Raw genomic sequence first — 20,772 nt, forward strand, 5'->3', positions numbered from 1 at the left:
CTAGAGTTATATTGTCATGCTTGAGGAAAGAGTTAAGATGAATGGAAAGATGTTACTGAAAGGCTTACATTTCGACATACTTAAATAGCTTTCTCACTGGGCACAATGGTGTACTACCTGTGATTACAATAACTGGGGAAACTAAGGCAGGAGCAGCCTCAGCAACTTAGCAGGGTCCTAAGCAACTTAGTGAGATCCTGTCTCAAAAAATTTAAAAAGGGGACTAGGGATGTGGCTCAGTGGCTAAGTTCCCTGGGTACAATTCCTAGTACCAAAAAAAAAAAAAAAAAAGAAAAGGTTTCCTTAAATTAGGGTTATCCAAAACTGGGTAGGAGACCTCAAAAAGAAAAAAAAAAAAAAACCAGTAGAGGGCTGGAGTTGTAGCTCAGTGGTTGAGGGCTTGCCTCACATGCAGTGAAGCACTAAGTTCAATCCTCAGCACAAGAAAGGAAGGAAGGAAGGAAGGAAGGAAGGAAGGAAGGAAGGAAGGAAGGAAGGAAGGAAGGAAGGAAGAAAGAAGGAAGTTGTGTCCATATACAACTAAAAAAATTAAAAAAAAAAAAAAGAAAAACAACTTCAGCTTGGTGGGAAGTGAGCTAGAGAAAATGTGTACCTCAAATTCCCCTCCCATCCTCTGATCTCTGTTTCTCTCTCTTTAAAAAAAAAGATAGAAACTACATGTCTAACTCACATTGTTTGACTACATATAAGCAGCTTTCCATTACTGCAACAATATTAACTGAGATTAAAAAAATTATAGAGATAAGAGATTTCTCCATTTTGGAGGTTTCAGTCTATTCCTGATTGGTCCCATTGTGTTGGGCCTGTGATAGCATATCATGGCAAGAGTATTTGGTGGAGCAAAGCTGTTAACCTCATGGCCAGGAAAAGGAATAGACTATGGTCCCACAATGTCCTTCAAGGGCACTCCCCAGTGACCTAAAGAGGCCCCACCTGAAAGTGTATGACCTCTCGATAAGGATCCAAAAACCATCATAGACTCCATGACGCAAAGTCCACTTCAGTTTTAATACTCTACAATTCTATGAAATGTTATCCTATTGTCGTTGTTGTTTTGGTACTAGGGTTAAATCCTGAGACACCTTACCACTGAACCTCCAGTCCTTTTAGTTTTTTTTTTTTTAATTTTGAAACAGGGTCTCCTAAGTTGCCGAGGATCTTCCTAAATTGCACAGGTTGGGCCTTGAACTTGAGATTCTCTTGCCTCAGTGTCTCTCACTGGGATTACAGGTGTGCACCAACCAAAGGAAACTTCTATAAAATGTTATCTTTATGTTTTGTAGTGTAGAAAACAATTTATAATTACTTGAATTACTTTTTAAAACAGGTTTCTAGCCAGGCCTAGTGGCTCATGCCTGTAATCCTAGAAATTTGGGAAGCCGATACATAGGGATCACAAGTTCAAGGACAACCTCAGCAATTTAGCAAGTCTCCATCTCAAAATCAGAAATAATAAGGACTGGGAAAGTAGCTCAGGGTATAGTGCCCCCGAGTCCAATCCTCAGTACTACAAGGGGGGGAAAAACAGTATCCATTGCTTATTAAATGAAGATAGTAAGAGCTGATAGGGAGCTAGGGATATAGCTCAGTTGGTAGAGTGCTAGGCCCTGGGTTCAATCCCTGGTATCACAAAAAAAACAAAAAACAAAACCAGAACCTAAATGAAGATAGCTTACACCTTAGTGATTTGCTTATATACTATACGTGAAATTTTAGCAACTTTCTTTGAAATGATGAAAGCAGCAATTCATAATTTCTAAGACCTCTAGGTATTCAGAGAATCCAGAGAAAAGATGGTAGTCAAAGAGAACAAAATCCACCATGGTTATCTAAAGAAGTGCTCTGTACAATCTTAGAAAAATAAAAACTACATTTTCTAAATTTCAAAGCACTGAAACCAGGCAGAGCCCTTTGCCATTGTTAATATAAGTAAAACACTCTCCAGAACTAAAATATGAGTCTAACTCACATTGTTTAACTACGATAATCAACTTTCCATTACTACAACAATATTAACTGAAATTTTTTTTTTTAATTATAGAGATAAGAGGTTTTTCCGTTTTGGAGGTTTCAGTCCATTACTGATTGGCCCCATTGTGTTCGGCCTGTGGTCGCACATCATGGCATTAGTTTATTTCTATATAGAATTTAATTCATTTCATTTCTACTTACTGACTGAAATCCACTGCCTCTGGCATGTCTGTATTAATACTTCAATTATTCTTAACATAGCTGCACATTTATGTAACATTTCTTACACTTTTCAAAGAATTTTCTCATGTAATAACCTATTTGAGCCTCATAAACCATCAGCAAGGAATGCAGAGTTAAGATCCCATTCCACAGATGAAGAAATGTAAACAAAAAATTAAAAGATTAATTCAGCATAACAAAATGAAACCAAAATCACAACCTATAATCTTTTCAGGTCGTATTTTAGTAGTCAGCTGGAATCCCATATGTTCACCAGGCCTAAAACAGAACTGATCAAAATTCTCCAAAATAACACCTATGGAATAAAGAAAACTTCCCTTCTTCACAAAAAGAAAGACTGTTGTCAAAGAGAACACATGCTTAGTTAAATGAAATCAAAACTATATAAGGAATTTAGATTTCTAGTTTAAAATGTTTACCCAACTGCTGTGAGAAAAATGCACAATCAGGAAAAGCACATTTAATATTTCTAAAGGGCTGGATTAAAATTTCAGCTGTAAACTTCATTACTGTAATTAGATTTTTAATGCATATTTATTAAACATTCATTCAAATACTGTGTTCACAATTATTCATGAGTTATTTGTACATTTGTGTTGTATTTATCAAACCATAAACAGTAGCCACTGACCAGAAATGTTCTCCTACAATGGCAGACACACATGCTGAGGTCATAAGCAGTCTATTTATGCTTTATTATACTCTAATCATACCCAAAAGATAAATATTCCCAGGCTTTTTTTAAAAGCTGAAGTGGTCATCAATGACCCAAAAAGTCAAGACTTGATAAGTGGCATTAAAGACCTGTTTGATTCTGTGATGAATAAACCAAGTGCAGAATAGAAGAAAATCAAATCTTAATTAAACTCTTTCTTTAGAAAAACAACATAAGCCATCATCAAGGAATGCATCACAAGATGATTTACTTTATTTATAAAAGACTGATTTAGGGGCTTTAAAAAGGGTGCTTTGATTTAAATAGAAAAATTATGAAAATTAAAACTAAATGCTTCCTGGTTATCATTCTTTTCCTGAGGAAGCTAGCTAATCTTAAATGTGCCAATGTGTATAACTTTACAAAAGAAAAAAAACAGTACTTTAAATTCCATGATAACAAATCAGTAAAATACTGCCTAAAAATCTGAATAAAGGTATTTTGAAGTAATTATAGACATGGCCCAGCATACTGAGTAACTCCTTAATATTCACCATGCTCATACACTATTTAATAATGAGATCTAAGAATCTATTTTCTTTCAAAAGATAGACAACTGATGTATTTGTTATGTTTATTTTAGTTTATATATGCTTACCCATTTATAAATGAATATTTTTAAATGGAATCTACTGAAGTTACATTTAAAATATAAATTGTATTACAAACTTATGAAAGAAATACTGCTAAGAATCACATGTTTACTGGCCACAGGGTTAGGCATTTCAGTCACAGCACTCAGGAGACTGAGGCAGGAGGATCACTTAAACCCAGAAGTTCTGGGCTAATCTTAGCAATATAGAAGACATCCATCTAAAAGAAAAAAATTTACATGTTCATGGACAGAGCTAGAGGACATTAGCTTAAGTGAAATAAACCAGGCAGAGAAAGACAAATATGGCATGTTCTCATTCATATGTAGAAGCTAAAAAAGTTGATTTCATACAAGTTAAGAACAGTATCACACTGGTTAAGAAAGGGAGAGAGGACGGGGGACAGAAGGCAGCTGGATGATGGGTACCAAAATACAGATAGGAGACATAAGTTATCATATTATATATCACAACAGGGTAGCTATCATTTACAACATCTATCTATCTATATATCTATATCTATATCTATATATCTATATCTATATCTATATACAATAAACTAGAAGAATTGTTTTTGTTTGTTTGGTTGGTACCAGGGGTAGAACCCAAGAGTGCTTAACCACTGAGCCACATCCCCAGCCCTTTTTTATATTTTATTTAGAGACAAGGTCTTGCTGAGTTGCTTAGGGCTTCTAAGTTACTGAAGCTGGCTTTGAACTTGTGATCACCCTGCCTTAGCCTCCCCTGCTGCTGGGTGAACTGGAAGAGTTTGAAAATCCCCAACACAAAGAATGATCAATGCTTAAGTAGACAAAATTGCTAATTATCTTGACTTGATCATTTTCACATTGTATACACATATTGAATTACCTCATAAATATGTTCAGCTTAAAAACATTTTTTTTAAAAGAAGAATCAAAAAACTGTGAATTGCATATTCAGGCCTTAAAATTTGTTGAAAATTGGCTGGGCACAGTAAAGCATGTCTTTAATAGTCCTAGCTATTCTGGATGCTAAGTGGGGAGAATCACTACTTCAACACCAGCCTGGGTAGTGTAGCGAGGTCCCCTTCTCAAAAAACAAAAAAATAAAAATAAATAAATAAACCAAGCTGGCATTGGTTTATTTATTTATATACCTGTTATCCCAGCAACTCACGGAGGCTAAGACAGGAGGATTGACAAAATCAAGGCCAGCAATACATAAATAAATAATGCTGGTGTAGCTCAGTGGCAGAGTGCCCTTGGATCCGATCTCTAGGACTACTAAAAAAAAAAAAAATTAGAAAATCAAAAACTTCTTGAGAACTGGTACTAGGTCAAGAGTATGAACAGAAGACATGTTAATAGAGTAGCTTCTGGGATGGAAATGATAAAGAGAAGATGTAAGAATGGACAATCAGGACAGTGAAAGTAGGTTATCAAAGAGATTCTGGAGGGGCTGGGGTGGTAGCTCAGTGGTAGAGCCCTTGCCTAGCATGTCTGAGACACAGGGTTCAATTTTCAGCTCACATATAAATAAAGAAAATAAAGGTCCACTGACAACTAAAAAAAAAGAGATTCTGGAAATTAAAGTATCAGGTACCTCCAAGAGAGCAGGAGTAAAGATGAGGCTTCAATAAAGGATCTTGGGCTGGGTGAAGTGGCACATGCCTATTATCCCAGCTATTTAGAAACCTAAAGTAAGAGAATCAAAAATTCAAGGCCAGCCTGGCAATTTTGCAAGACCCTGCCTTAAAATTGAAAAAAAAAATGAAAATGTCTGGGGATGTGGCTTGGTGGTAGAGATCCCTAGTAGCAGAAAAAAAAATAGAGAACACTGGGAAAGTCAAACAAAATCTAGTAGGGACTGACATTCAACCTTCCAACATGTTTTTAAGGGAAAAGTTAGAGCTGAATGTAGGAAGCCACCCATGAATTACTTGAGGGTCTACATTCGGTATCAAAGCCAGGGAAATTTAGTTTTTTCCTTGGAAACTATCCTTGCCTCCCCATGCTATAGATTGCCCAAGGCACATAATCTTTATCTCCACTCTACTAGGAAGATCCCTCAGTAGCTCCAGAGATAGGCGTAACCCGTTGGAAACTGAACAGCCCAGCTTCTACCTTTTCTTGCAAGGAACATTCCATGGAAAACTTTTGATGTTCCCTGATATAAATTAAACAAGCATGGGCTACATTTTGCTTTTTAGTGTGGAAGCTTGATCCATGTGATTGGCTAGCCAGTCCTGCCCCAATTTTCTAAAAAATATTTCCTGTGTTCTGTGGTTTTTTTCATTGCTCTATTTTCCTGAACCTTTGTTCCATAGCCAGCCCATTTCCACCACTACTGCGGGACATGGGCAGGAGCTGAGTGTGGTGGCATGTGACTATAATCCCATCAAATCAGGAGGCTGAGATGGGGGTTTGCAAGTTAGAGGGCAGCCTTGGCAATTTAGCAAGACATTGACTCAAATTAAAAAATAAATAAATAAATAAAAAGTAAAAGGGCTGGGGTGGAACTCCGTGGTAAAGCGTAGAATTAAAAAAAAAAATAGTTTGTGGGGCTGGGGATGTGGCTCAAGCAGTAGCGCGCTCGCCTCGCATGCATGAGGCCTGGGTTCAATCCTCAGCACCACATACAAACAAAGATGTTGTGTCCGCCAGTAACTAAAAAATAAATATTAAAAACTTCTCTCTCTCTCCCTCTATCACTCTCTCTTTAAAAAAAAAATAGATTGGGACAAATCTTAGTTATAGGTCAAAGAAAAATGTCAGTAGCATAGGAAAACAAGGTTTGGATACATTAAAAAAGTTAAATAATTTTTGTGTCAAAAAATTTACAGAGTATATTACTGACATCTATTATTTCTGTGAGTCTTTTTGAGAAGAGCAAATCCAAAAAATAGTCACATCCTATTTAAATAGCAATATTTACCTTAAACAAAGAAAATGAAGCCTGAAGCCCTTAAAATACTACAAAACAGTATCAGTCTACAATAGATCAATAATCCATTTGGAATCTCTGAAGTTTTATCAGTTCCATCACTGGACTCACCCTGCTGCAATGTCCCTCCCTTCACCCCAGAACTATATTTGGAGGCTAGTACTAGGCTATTACTAGCTATGCCTATGTCCCTTTTTACTTTTTGTAGATTTATGTGTAGTGCTGGGAATTGAACCCAGGATCTTGTACACACTAGATAAGTGCTCTAGCAATGCATATGTAATAAACTATGCTAGGCTTAAAATAATAATAATCTTTTTAAAAACACTCCATCATCATGAAGTTTATCAGTTGCAGGAGTAGACATGAGCACTCTTTTCTAATATGATAATAAATGTTAACAGAAATCCAAGAAACTTGAAATAAGTTTCACACAAAGGTATTCATCTAGAGGACCCAAGATGGCAGGCTAGAGGGAGGCCACATTCTGTGTTGCTCCATGACTGTTTCTCTGCAAGTGATTAGAGGACTCCAGCAATTGCTCCTGTGCAGGAATCACAGCCTCCGTGCCCACACAGGCCTCAGCGTCAGCGCAGGACTCCTGGCCACTCGCCCACACAGGACCTCTGCGTGCCCACAGAACACCACCATCAGCACCTACACAGGACTCCTGGCCACCCACGCACTCAGGAATCCTAGCTGCCACTGCCCACATGCAGGAACTCTGGCCACCAGGCCTCTGTGGACCCCTGATCTACCAACATGGGGCTCCTCCGGTTGCCTCCATCATGGGACAGTGCAACCACTGCCAAAGTCCCCTACATGTGGTAGCCTGCACCTGGGGACACCGCACAAAGGCCCAGAGTCACGGACAGCCACAACACTGTACGCCACAGAGCTGCATCTCTGAATACACAGCCCAATGCCACCACCCAGCCCTACCCAACCCAACATCCCATCACTAAAAGCAGCTGCCTCCATCTTGAGACACCTTCATCGCCATCTTTAGGTGGGGCAACCCCCAGCTTAGGACACCAGCTAGGGCTTAGAAGCAATATCAAGGTACCTTTTGGTCCCAACTCCCACTTCTCCAGGGCAGCTGCTAACCCAGCACAGTGCTTTCGGCTATACGGACAGTCCATAGCTCACAAAACCTGGCCCTAAACTACCCAGTACCAAACACCTCTCACAGCAAATGCACAGCCCCCAGAGCACAGTCCACAATACCTGTGGAGAGAAACATTCTTGATTGGGAAGTGGAAAGGGAGTGGGTAGATATAGTTTACAGACTAAATTAGAGACCAGGAATTGTGAGGTTTACAGGGGATATAAGGACATAAGACCAGGCGCCCACATCACATGAGCAGGCCCCCAAGGAGTTCCTTGGGGTGCAGTTTCCCATCAGGGACTGGTAAGTGCTATACCCCACCTCCAGGAGCTCTGCCCCCAAGACCACTCTAATAACCTTCACCATCCTGAGGGTGGAGATACCAGCAAACAAAGACAACCCTACCTATTGGATGAGAAGGCAAACAGGAAAGATAACTGATCTCCTACAAAAATAATTCTTGTATCTTCCTTCGAGATTTTTTTTTCTATCTTCTCCCACCTTCACATCCCCAACATTTGTGAAACCAAGTGCTTTTCATGAATTATGCTACTGAGGACTGTATATCTGAATAGTATATTACAGTTGTATATTCTATTATCTTCTATTTTTACATTTTTAAATTTTCTTCATATTAGTTTGTTTTTCTACTCTATTGTCTTCCCACTTACTTGTCTCCCCAAAATCACCTTCTCCCTCTACTCATGTTACTAACTTCTTTAGATTCCTCTTTCATACTTTCTAAAATCTAATAATTCTATATCCTCACCTCCTACCCCCCAACATCTCATCCTACACCTCACCCCCAATCCTTTGTCTACCATCAGAAACTGTAGATCGTTTTGCAAACCTACTGTTTATATTGTAGATAATAATTGAACTCACCATTTCTGTATATTGTGACAATACTATAAACGTCTTAATAGCAGCTATTTGATTTAAGGTTGTATATTGTTTGTATTGGGATATGTTAATATTGTTCTCCCCCTTAAAAGGAGAGGTATTGGAACCCTTCAGGGACACTATTGGTCTATAGGGCAAAAACTGTAACACCTTGGGTCCGCAGTGCTGGAAGGGAAGACACATGAACAATATGAAAAAACAAGGGAAGAAAGTCCCCCAAACAAAACAAGATACTACATTATTAGAATCTATGGCTAGCACAGCAAAAGAAACGACAGAGAAGGAGTTCAGGATGTACATAACTAATCTGTTGGTGATGTTTCTGTTGAGTTTTTTATTTGGCTTATTGTTTCCTTCATTTCAAGGATTTCTGTTTGATTTTTTTTAGAATCTCTATATCTTTATTGAACTAATCTTTAGCTTCCTAAATTTGCTTATATAGCTCTTTATCAAAATGATCTTTTGTTGTCTGTATTTGCTTTCTTATATCATCCTTTAATTCACAGAACATTTTAATTATGTACATCCTGAAATCCTTCTCTGTCATTTCTTCTGCTGTGCTGGCCATGGATTCTTAGAAACCAGGACCTCAAATATGATGACAAAATATATAATCTTGAAAATAAGATGGTAAGAAACAATGAGCAGAACATTCAAGAATTATGGGATAACATAAAAAGAATTTAAGAATTATTGGGATAGAGGAAGGCATAGCATTCCAAACCAAAGGAATGAACAATCTATTCAATGAAATAATATCAGAAAAATTTCCAAACATAAAGAATGAATTGGAAAATCAAATACAAGAGGTTTACAGGACACCAAATGTACAAAATCATAACAGATCCACACCAAGACATGTTATAATAAAAATGCCTAGCATACAAAATAAGGAGAGAATTTTAAAAGCCACAAGAGAAAGGAATCAGATTACATATAGGGGGAAAACCAATTAGGATATCTGTAGATTTTTCAACCCAGACCCTGAAAGCTAGAAGATCCTGGAACAAAATATACCAAGCTCTGAAAAAAAAAAAAAATGGATGTCCACCAAGAATCTTATATCCTGAAAAATTAAGCTTTAGATTTTATGACAAAATAAAAACTTTTCATTGATAAACAAAAGTTAAAAGAATTTACAACAGAAAGTCTGCACTACATACAGAACATCTGCTGCAAAATATTCCATGAAGAAAAAATGAAAAACAACAATGAAAACCAGCTAAGGGAGTTATTACACTGAAGGAAAAAACAATCAAAAGAGAAACCAAATCAAGTTAAATACCAAAAATGACCAGGAAAACAAATCATGTCTCAATAATAACCCTGAATGTTAATGGCCTAAAATCACCAATCAAAAGGCACAGACTCATAGGAAAAGATCCATTCAAAACAAAACAAAGAAAAGGTTGTATATAAAACATACAAAAGGTTGGGAATAGACATCCTCAGACTAAAGGTGAAAGGTTGGGAAAAAACATACCACTCACATAGACTGCGGAAACAAGCAGGGTTTTCATCCTCATATCAAATAAAGTAGACTTCAAGCCAAAGTTACTCAAAAGGGATAAAGAAGGACATTTCATACTGCTCAAGAGAATCATACATCAACAAGACATAACAATTATAAATATATATGGCCCAAACAATGGAGTATCTTTGTACATAAAACAAACTCTTCTGAAGTTCAAGAGTCAACAGACCATAACACAATAATTCTGGGTTACTTTCACACACCTCTTTCACCACTGGATAGATCTTCCAAACAAAAGCTAAACAAAGAAGCTATAGAACTCAATAATAAAATCAATAACTTAGACTTAACAGATATATAGGGAATATTTTATCCAATAATGAATGAATAACACTTTCTTCTCATTCTCTAAAATAGGCCATATATTATGCCACAAAGCAACTCTTAGCAAATACAAAAAAGGAGAGATACTACCCTGCATTCTATCAGATCATAATGGAATGAAATTAGAAATCAACGATAAAATAAAAAATAGAAGCTACTCCAACACCTTGGAGACTAAATAATATGCTACTTAATGAACAATGGGTTACAAAAAACATCAAAGAGGAGATTTAAAAATTCTTAGAGGTAAATGAGAACACATATACAACATATCAAAATATCTAGGACACTCTGAAGGTAGTTCTAAGAGTAAAGTTCACTGCATGGAGTTCATTCCTTCAAAGAAGAAAAAGTCAACAAATAAATGACCTAAAATTACATCTCAAAGCCTTAAAAAAGAAGAACAAATCAACACCAAAAGCAGTAGAAGGCAGGAAATAATGAAAATTAGAGTTGAAATCAATGAAATTGAAACAAAAGAGACAACTGAAAAAATTGTCAAAACGAAAGTTGGTTCTTTGAAAAATAAGTAAAATCGATAAACCCTTAGCCATGCTAACATAGAGAAGAAGAGAGAAACTAATATCTGTGATGAAAAAGAAAACATCACGATGGACACTACAGAAATACAGAAGATAATTAGAAATTATTTTGAAAATTTGTACTCTTAATAAATAGAAAAATATCAAGGGCATTGAAAAATTTATAGAGGCATATGATATGCCCAAACTGAATCAGGATAATATACACAAGTTAAAAAGATCAATTTCAAGAAATGAAATAGAAGATGCCATCAGAAGCCTACCAACCAAGAAAAGCCCAGATGGATTCACAGCTGAGTTCTACAAGACCTTCAAATAAGAACCAATACCAATACTCCTCAAATTATTTCATGAAATAGAAAAAGAGGGAACACTTCCAAACTCATCCTATGAAGCCAATAACTCCCTGATTCCAAAACCAGACAAAAACACATCAAAGAAAGAAAATTTCAGATCAATATCTCTAATAAACAGATGCAAAAATTCTCAATAAAATTCTGGAAAATCAAATACAAATCAAAAACATAGTGCACCACAATCAAGTGCGATTCATCCCAGGGATATAAGGTTGGTTCAACATACAGAAATCAATAAGTGTAATTCAATACATCAATAGATTTAAAGATAAGAATCATATGATCACCTCAATAGATGCCAAGAAAGCATTTGACAAAATATAGCACCCCTTCATGTTCAAAACACTAGAAAAACTAGGAATAACAGGAACGTATCTCAACATTGTAAAAGCTATCTATGCTAAACCCCAGGCCAATATCATTCTAAATGAAGAAAAATTGAAAGCATTCCCTCTAAAAACTGGAACAAGAGAGGGATGCCCTCTTTCGCCACTTATATTTAACATAGTTCTTGATACTTTAGCCAGAGCAATTAGACGAAAGAAATTAAAGGGATAGGGACAGGAAAAGAAGAACTCAAACTATCACTATTTGCCAACAATATGATTCTATACCTAGAAGATCCAAAAAATTCCACCAGATACCTTCTAAAACTAATAAATGAATTCAGCAAAGTAGCAGGATATAAAATCAACACCCATATATCAAAAGCATTTCTGTACATTAGTGACAAATCCTCAGAAAGAGAAAATAGGAAAACCATCCCATATACAAATAACCTCAAAAACAACAAACTATTTGGGAATCAACTTAACAGAAGAGGTGAAAGACCTCTACAAAGAAAACTACAGAATGCTAAAAAAAGAAATTAAAGAAGACCTTAGAAGATGGAAAGATCTCCCTTGTTCTTGGATAGGCAGAATTAATACTGTCAAAATGACCATACTACCAAAAGCACTGTACGGATTTAATGCAATTCCAATCAAAATCCCAATGACATTCCTCAAAGAAATAGAAAAAGCAATCATGAAATTCATCTGGAAAAATAAGAGACCCAGAATAGCCAAAGCCATCCATAGCAAGAAGAGTGAAGCTGGTGGCATCACTATTCCAGACCTGAAACCATACTACAGAGCAACAGTAACAAAAACAGCATGGTATTGGCACCAAAATAGACCTGTAGACCAGTGGTACAGAATAGAGAACACAGAGACAAACCCACATAATTACAGTTATTTCATTTTAGACAAAGTACCAAAAACATACGTTGGAGAAAAGATAGCCTCTTCAACAAATAGTGCTGGGAAAACTGAAAATCCACGTTACAAAATGAAATTAAACCTGTATCTCTTACCATACACAAAACTCAACTCAAAGTGGATCAAGGACCTAGGAATTAAACCAGATATCTTGCGCCTAATGGAAGAAAAAGTAAGCCCAAATCTCCATCATGTCGGATTAGACCCCAACTTCCTTAATAAGTCTCCTATAGCACAAGAACTAAAATCAAAAATCAATAAATAGGATGGATTTGAACTAAAAAGCTTCTTCTCTGCAAAAGAAACAATCTGTGAGGTGAATAGAGAGCCTACAGGATGGGAGCAAATTTTTACCACAAGCACATCAGATAAAAAAACTAATCTCTAGAATACATAAAGCACTCAAAAACCTTAACCTCCCCCAAAATAAATAACCCAATCAATAAATAAGCCAAGGGGGGGCTGGGATTGTGGCTTAGCAATAGAGAGCTTGGCTGGCACGGACAGGACCCGGGTTCGATCCTCAGCACCACTTAAAAATAAAGGCATTGTGTTGTGTCCATCTACACCTAAAAATATAATAACTATTTTAAAAAATAAATAAATGGGCCAAGGAACTGAATACTTCTCAGAAGAGGATATACAATCAATCAACAAATAATGTGAAAAAATGTTCAACATCTCTAGCAGTTAGAGAAATTCAAACAAATCAAAACTACTCTAAGATTTCCTCTCAGAATAGCAGCTATTAAGAATACAAACAGGGGCTGGGGATGTGGCTCAAGCGGTAGCGCGCTCGCCTAGCATGCGTGCGGCCCGAGTTCGATCCTCAGCAGCACCTCATACAAACAAAGATGTTGTGTCTGCCGAGAACTAAGAAAAAATAAATAAATGTTAAAATTCTCTCTCTCTCTCTGTCTCACTTTCTCTTTAAAAAAAAAAAAAAAAGAATACAAACAATAGCGCTGGGGATGTGGCTCAAGCGGTAGCGCACTCGCCTGACATGCGTGCGGCCTGGGTTCGATCCTCAGCACCACATACCAACAAAGATGTTGTGTCCGCCGAGAACTAAAAAATAAATATTAAAAAAATTCTCTCTCTCTCAAAAAAAGTTTTGTGTCCACCTACAACTAAAAAATAAAAATTAAAGAAAATAAATAAATAAATCTAAAGGCCATTTTCTTACTCACTAATCTGTACTAGTAATAAATTCTGCCAATTCAGTGGTTAGTTCTACTTACATTAATGCTTAATTGGGAACAATCTCTTATGCACCTGGACTAATAAAGAAATTGTGGAGTCAAAGGTAAATATGAGTCACCATTTAATAGAGACACCAAAAAATATAATATTGTGATAGGGAAGGATGTTATAATAAAAAGAAAGCACAAGATGTGACTCATGTCACTTAGCCTCTACAAAAATAAACTGAATTTCTTTTTTTTTTTTTTTTAAGAGTGAGAGAGGAGAGAGAGAGAGAGAGAGAGAGAGAGAGAGAGAATTTTTAATATTTATTTTTTAGTTCTCGGCAGACACAACATCTTTGTTGGTATGTGGTGCTGAGGATCGAACCCCGGGCCGCACACATGCCAGGCCAGCGTGCTACCGCTTGAGCCACATCCCCAGCCCCTCTTTTTTTTTTTTTTTTTTTTTTGACATTGGTTTTGTTTCTTTTATTTTTTATGCAGCACAGGTATCAAAAATACATCTGGGGGGCTGGGGATGTGGCTCAGCGGTAGCACATTTGCCTGGCATGCGTGCAGCCCGGGTTCGATCCTCAGCACCACATACCAACAAAGATGTTATGTCCACCGAGAACTAAAAAATAAATATTAAAAATTCTCTCTCTCCTCTCTCACTCTCTCTTTAAAAAAAAAAATACATCTGATTCTCTAACAGCACAAAGTAAAGAGTGTGTATGTGTGTGTGTGTGTGTGTAAGTGTCTAGGTGCAGGGAAGGCAGATGCATTGTCACTGACTGTTAAAAAGCATGTGCTTTTATCAGAGAAAGTTCTTTAAGAATAGTATAGGTCAACCATCCTTAATCTGAAAATCAAAAATCTAAAATGCTCCAAAATCTAAATTTTTTGAACCTTATATTGAATAGTGCTTAAAAGTTTCATATTTTGAAACGTTTCTGATTTCAGATTTTCACATTAGGATGCTCAACCCATGAGGTCTATGCACATATACCAAAATCAGAAAAATTCTGAAATGTGTAACATTTCTCATTCCATGCCTTTTGGGTCAAAGATGTTCAAACTATTGTCTTCGAGGTGAATAATGAGTGGCTGGTATACTTTATTCCGCTGAGGATTTGTGCCTAGCTCTGCTATTGTGGAGCCAAAAGGGCTGCAGGGTGGACACAGAAGTCCTTGCTCTCCCTACTCCCTGGGCAGGCGACAAGCCAGCTTCTAGAAGCAGGTGCCAGCTCTGAACACCCAGGATAAAGAGAAGAAGCTGGTTTACATAGTCTCCCTTCGGTGGGCTGATTTGGAAGGAAATATGAGAAAGATGTTTTCTCAGCCCTGCCTGGTGGCCACGCCTGAGAAGCCTGTGTCAGCAGCTCTGCTATTCTGCCTTCTCTCCACTTGGGCCTTGGTCAGATATCTCCAAGTGCCTCTGATCGGTATCTTTGTCACGCCTCTGCTTTGTCTGAAGCTACCCCAGGCTGCTACCTTATGCACTGGGATGAGGACATGAGAGGGTTAATACAAACCAGGAACAGGGAATCTCAGAAACCCCAACCATACCTAGAACAAAGAGCTCAGATGAGTAACCTAACTTGACACCCAAGAAACCAAAAGAGAAGAGCAAACTAAACTCAAAGAAAACAGAGGGAAGGAAATAATAAAGACAAGAGCATAAATAAATGAAACAGAGACCACAATAACAAAGAAAATCAACAAAATCAAAAATTGGTTCTTTGCAGACAAATCTTTACCTAGATTGATCTAGAAAAAAGTGAGAGGATCCAAATCACTAAAATTAGGAATGAAAGACCGATACAAAGATAGAGAGGATTATAAAGGACTCTGTAAAAAATATGTCAATATGATAACCTAGATGAAACAGAAACATCCTTAAAAAGATGCAAGCTTACGAAGCTGGCTCCAAAAGGAACAGAAACGTGGAACATGCCCACGTAAGTAGAGACTGAATTAGAATCAAAACTTTCTACAAAGAAAATGCCATAGTCTCACTGCTGAATTCCACCAAACATTTAAAGAATTAACATCAAACACTTCCAAAAAACTAGGAGAAGGAAACACCTCCCAATGCACTCTGTGAGGCCAGCAGTAGCCTCACACCAAAACCAGACAAAGACGTCACACCCCAAAAAACTACAGGCCATCAGACCTCATGAATATGCACAAAAAGTCCTCAACATACTAGGAAACAAATCCAGTAACACATACAGGACTAAACAAAATAAACTGAATTTCTAAGGCTAGAAATAAATAAAACAATGTCAGACATGCTAATTTTTACATTTTATAAAACCTAGAAGCATTCTCCTCCTTAGTATCTCTGGTAGTTGTCCTATATCATTTCTGCTCTTCTAGGAGGTTCCTTTGTCTCATAAAACATCAATTTTCCCCAAGGAGTCACCTCAGCTTTTTCTCCTTTTCTCTCTATAAATCTCCCCAGGCTGATTCTTCCAATCTCATGGCCCTCCATGCAGCCTGCCTCCCATTGCCTTTCGAAATCCTATACCAACTAGATCCATTTACCTGGAACCATGAAAAACAACTTCTTTTCTTTCTTTTTCTTTCTTTCTTTCTTTCTTTCTTTCTTTCTTTCTTTCTTTCTTTCTTTCTTTCTTTTTTTTCTACTTTGACAACTGAGCTATATCCCAAGCCCTATTTTGTATTTTATTTAGAAATAGGGTCTCACCCAATTGCTCAGTGCCCCGCTTTTGCTGAGACTGCCTTTGAACTCTCTAGCCTCCTTCCTGCCTCAGCCTCCCAGCCGCTGGGATTACAGGCGTGTGCCACTGTGCCCAGTTCAAAAACACTTTCAATTTAACAAGCTCAAAACTGAATCTTCCCTAAAATGCCTATCTGGCCCTACCTTTTTTATTTTGGTTTGGTTTCCCTTGATTTAATGACCCAAGCTAGGAAATCTAAATTGATATTAACTCCTTCCTTTCCCTGTCTTCTCCAGGACTGTCAATTCTACCAAAAATTATCTAAATCTGCCCCCCAATTCCCCGACTCCTGTCCTGCCTTTCACCATAGCAGTAATTCAGGCCCTAAATTATGTTCCCCTAAACTACCCTGGCTAAGACTTCAACTGAATTAACAACTTTTGAGTCATTTCCATTCATGCCATTCAGCTCTGATTTCTTTTTTTCTTTTTTTTAGTTGAAGATGGACACAACACCTTTATTTATTCATTTATTTTTAGATGTTGATGGACCTTTATTTTATTCATTTATTTATATGTGGTGCTGAGAATCAACCCAGTACCTCACACATTACGCAAGTACTCTACCACTGAGCCACAACCCCAGCCCAAAACCTTTATTTTATTTATTTATTTTTATGTAGTGCTGAGGATCAAACTCAGTGCCTCACATGTGCCAGGCACGTGCTCCACCACTGAGCCAAAACCCCAGCCCCAGCAACTCTGGTTTCTAATAAAATGTCTCTACTTAACTATCTGTTAGTTGAATAACTGTCACATTAAATAAAAATACGTTTCAACCTACAAGAAAATAGTGAAATCAAAAGAGCATGCTTTTGATACATGCTTAAAATATATAAAATATCAAATATTACTTTCAATTGTTTTATAATCTAATGGAAATATACATATCCCCAAATGGAATTCATAATGTTGTACTTCCTAAGAAACCTAAAACTATGTTGGTCAAGTAGGTGATTTGGACTTTAAGATCCAAAGACTTGGTTGGGGATGTGGCTCAAGTGGTAGAGTGCTCGCCTGGCATGCGTGAAGCACTGGGTTCGATTCTCAGCACCACATAAGAATAAAATAAAGATATTGTGTCCACCTAAAACTAAAAAATATTTTTTAAAAAAAGATCCATAGACTTTTCATAGTCCCATTTACAAAATGTCTTAGCACCAGGGCTGGTTTTATGATGATGAGAGAGGAAAAACAAAGTTAAAAATATGTCCTTCTGGCTGGGCACTGTAATCCCAGCAACTCCAGAGGCTGAGACAACAGGATTGCAAGTTCTCAGTCAATTTATTGAGAACCTGTCTCAAAAACGGCTGAGAGTATAGCTCAGAGGTAAAGTCATCGAGGGTTCACCACTAATACTTTGGGGGGGGTGAAGCTACTCCTTTACCTATTTGCTTTTGTTTAAACCAATGCTTCGCTCACATTACACTGCACTAAGTAGTACACTTCAAAAGATGAAAAAAATGGAGGCAAAATAGGAATGTTAAAAAAAAAAAAAGGTTGGGGATCAAAAAAGGAATAGAAAACAAATTTGTAAGTCAGATTCTAAATACTGGATAAAATTTCAATTTAAAGCTGGTCACAGTGGCACATGACTGTATCCCAGTGACTCCGGAGGCTGAGGCAGGAAGATTGCAAGTTCCTGCCAACCTCTGCAATTTAGTGAGACCTTGTCTCAAAACAAAAAGGTTTGGGGATATAGCTAATTGATAAAGAGCACTGGGTTCAATAGCCAGTATCAAAAAAAAATTTTTTTCCTTCAACTTTAATTTTTCTTTTAAAGAGGAGGAATGAATATTTTTAGTTAGAATTTAAATCAGTGTCTATGTTAACTGCATTTTCATCAAATCTCAATACCCAGAAGCAGGCTGAATTGAGTATACAGTATCGAGTATAGATTAAAAGCATGGACTTAAGGGTCAGATGTAAATTCAAGTATGGTGTTTTCTTTAACCCCACAAATTCTGCCACTTACTGGCCATGTAATTTTCACAACTTTGATTCATGATTCCTAAAATGAGGATAATGAGTGTTAAAGAGGATTATGTATATCAAGAGCACTTAGTATACTGAATGACACAGAATAAGCATTCAGCAAATCATACATGTTGTAATGATATTCCTTAAATCTCGATTTTCACAAAATTGTGGTACATACTCAGAATACAATTTTAACAATTTGAAAAATGAAGCAGTTTTATACTTATTGATATGAATGATCTCCATGATATATAAAATTTAAAAATTAGCTGTGCTATCTACTGAACAGTTTTGTATGTTACTACTTTAACTTTTTTAAATTTATTTTTTAAATTTATTCTAATTTGTTATATATATGACAGCAGAATGCATTTCAATTCATATTACACATACATAGCACAATTTTTCATATCTCTGGTTGTACACAACATGAGTCATGTTACTACTTCAAACTTTTTCTTTTTTTTTTTTTGGGGGGGGGTGGTGGTCCTGGGGCCTTGTGCTTGGGAGGCAAGCACTCTACCAACTGAGCTATGTCCCCGGCCCTACTACATCAACGTTTTTATATATATATATATATTCATATACATATATGCTTGTACATACATTGAATGCCTCTGGGAGAATACATAAGAAACTAGTTCTTAGAGGATTCCTCTAAGGAGGAAAAGTAAACTGCTAAGATACAGTCTTACATTTTAACATATTTCTCCTTATAAATTTTTAAATTTGTACCATTTGCTTTTATTGACTATTCTTGTCCATTTAGTTTATTATTTTATTTTTGCAAGTGCTGAGGATCCAACCCAGGGCCTCTATATGTTACACATGCACTCTATCACTGAGCTACACCCCAGACCTATTGACTATCCTAAAAATAAAATATATGATACAGAATTTATACTACCAAAATATTTCATTATACATTAAGTGCATTAAACTGATCTTTGCATAAAAAAAAAGACTAAGGTGACTTACTAAATGAGTTTTAGTATTAGTTTCGACTGCACTGGTCAAAATCATTACATTTTTAACCAATGAGAAGCCATTGGCGCTCTACCACTGAGTTACATCCTCAGTCTGTTATTATTATGTATTTATTTTGAAAGTCTCACTAAATTGCCCTGGCTTACCTCAAATTTGCAATTCTCCTGCCTCAGTCTCCCAAATCACTGGGTTTACAGACCTACATCACTGTACTTAAAGTATATAACTGATGAAAGCATATTAATTAAGGTATATAAGGGGCCTACTTAGAGATGAGAAAAGAGAAAATGTTAAGTATGTGGATGGGGAGACAGTAATTTTACCATTCATTTGATAATCATATCTACCCATGAGGTGCCAATCACAGTTGAGGAAAAAATTACTCGAAGGTCCTTGCCTTTCCGTAGTAGTTTAAGAATATGTGAACAGGGCAGGAAAATTTGCATTCTTGTGGGCTTGGTTACTCAAAACATACATTCATTCATTGGTGCATAAACAACAATAAATGATGAATGAATGATGAAAGTCTGGTGACAAAAAAAAAAAAAAAAATTCCACTGAGGCTTGAAAACACCCAGAATGGACCCCTCAATCTGAGAAAACTTCTAGTCCTGAGTTCCCAGAATCCCCAGAACAGCAAGGTCTGCTGGGGTTGAGACGCGACTCCTAATCCTATGCCCAGTCACCTGCCTGGGGGGTCAGAAAGGCACCGGGTGTCCCAGACACCTACCCCGCACTCAAATCCCTTGGAGCCAGGCACTCCCGCACCAGGACTCCTCAGGTCTCAGCTTTCCAACGTCTCGGAGGCACAAACTACGGATCGACCTCTGACCCTTAAAGTGAAAGTCACTAGGCAGTTTCCACATCACTCCTTTAAGGACGAGTATGGGGGCGGTGTATGAAAGGGCAAAAGAAAACTCCTCTGGGGAGACCCCTCGGTTCAAAAAAACCTTGAAAACCCGGAGGCGCCTGGGGAGATCTGGGAAGGAGGGTGACCCCAGTGGATTCTCCGATGATATGCAAAGCCGGCTTGGCCTACTCAAGGCACAATCACTGACCTTTACAAAGGGGCTTCCCTGGGGCGGTGGCGGGAGGAACAAGAGCGGCGGCCCAGGCCCCGCACCCAACACATCTCCCGCTCAGCCGGCTCCGCGCTAAGGAGTGCAGGGTAACCAAGGGCGACCAGGAGGCCGCCATCTTGAGGAAGAGGAAAACTTTATTGAAACTCAGAAGAGAGACCGACACACAGTCAAACTCGGCTGTGCTCGGGGAAGCTCCGCCTGAGCGGACGAAAGAGAGCAGCTTAGGAACGTGCCCTCCAGGTCGGAAGAGCGGCCTGGACTCCCGTGCCCTTCAGTGTTTCCGGGCTAGGCCGACGGAG

General features: G+C 37.5%; 1 protein-coding gene across 3 annotated transcripts in view; it reads right to left on the reverse strand.

Moving 5' to 3' along the window:
* The window catches only part of Afg1l (AFG1 like ATPase), a 203,010-nt gene extending 182,238 nt beyond the window's left edge, over positions 1–20,772 (reverse strand). The window contains exon 1 of one of the 3 annotated variants that reach the window (XM_078019531.1): positions 20,450–20,772. In XM_078019531.1, the coding sequence (XP_077875657.1) occupies positions 20,450–20,588 (139 nt within the window). In that variant the 5' untranslated portion in view covers positions 20,589–20,772. Of the gene's footprint in view, positions 1–20,121; positions 20,390–20,449 lie in introns of those variants that run through there. The other 2 variants (XM_005330144.5, XM_040283168.2) reach the window with 2 other exon arrangements.

This window comes from Ictidomys tridecemlineatus, chromosome 8 (assembly GCF_052094955.1).
Source record: "Ictidomys tridecemlineatus isolate mIctTri1 chromosome 8, mIctTri1.hap1, whole genome shotgun sequence".
Taxonomy (NCBI): domain Eukaryota; kingdom Metazoa; phylum Chordata; class Mammalia; order Rodentia; family Sciuridae; genus Ictidomys; species Ictidomys tridecemlineatus.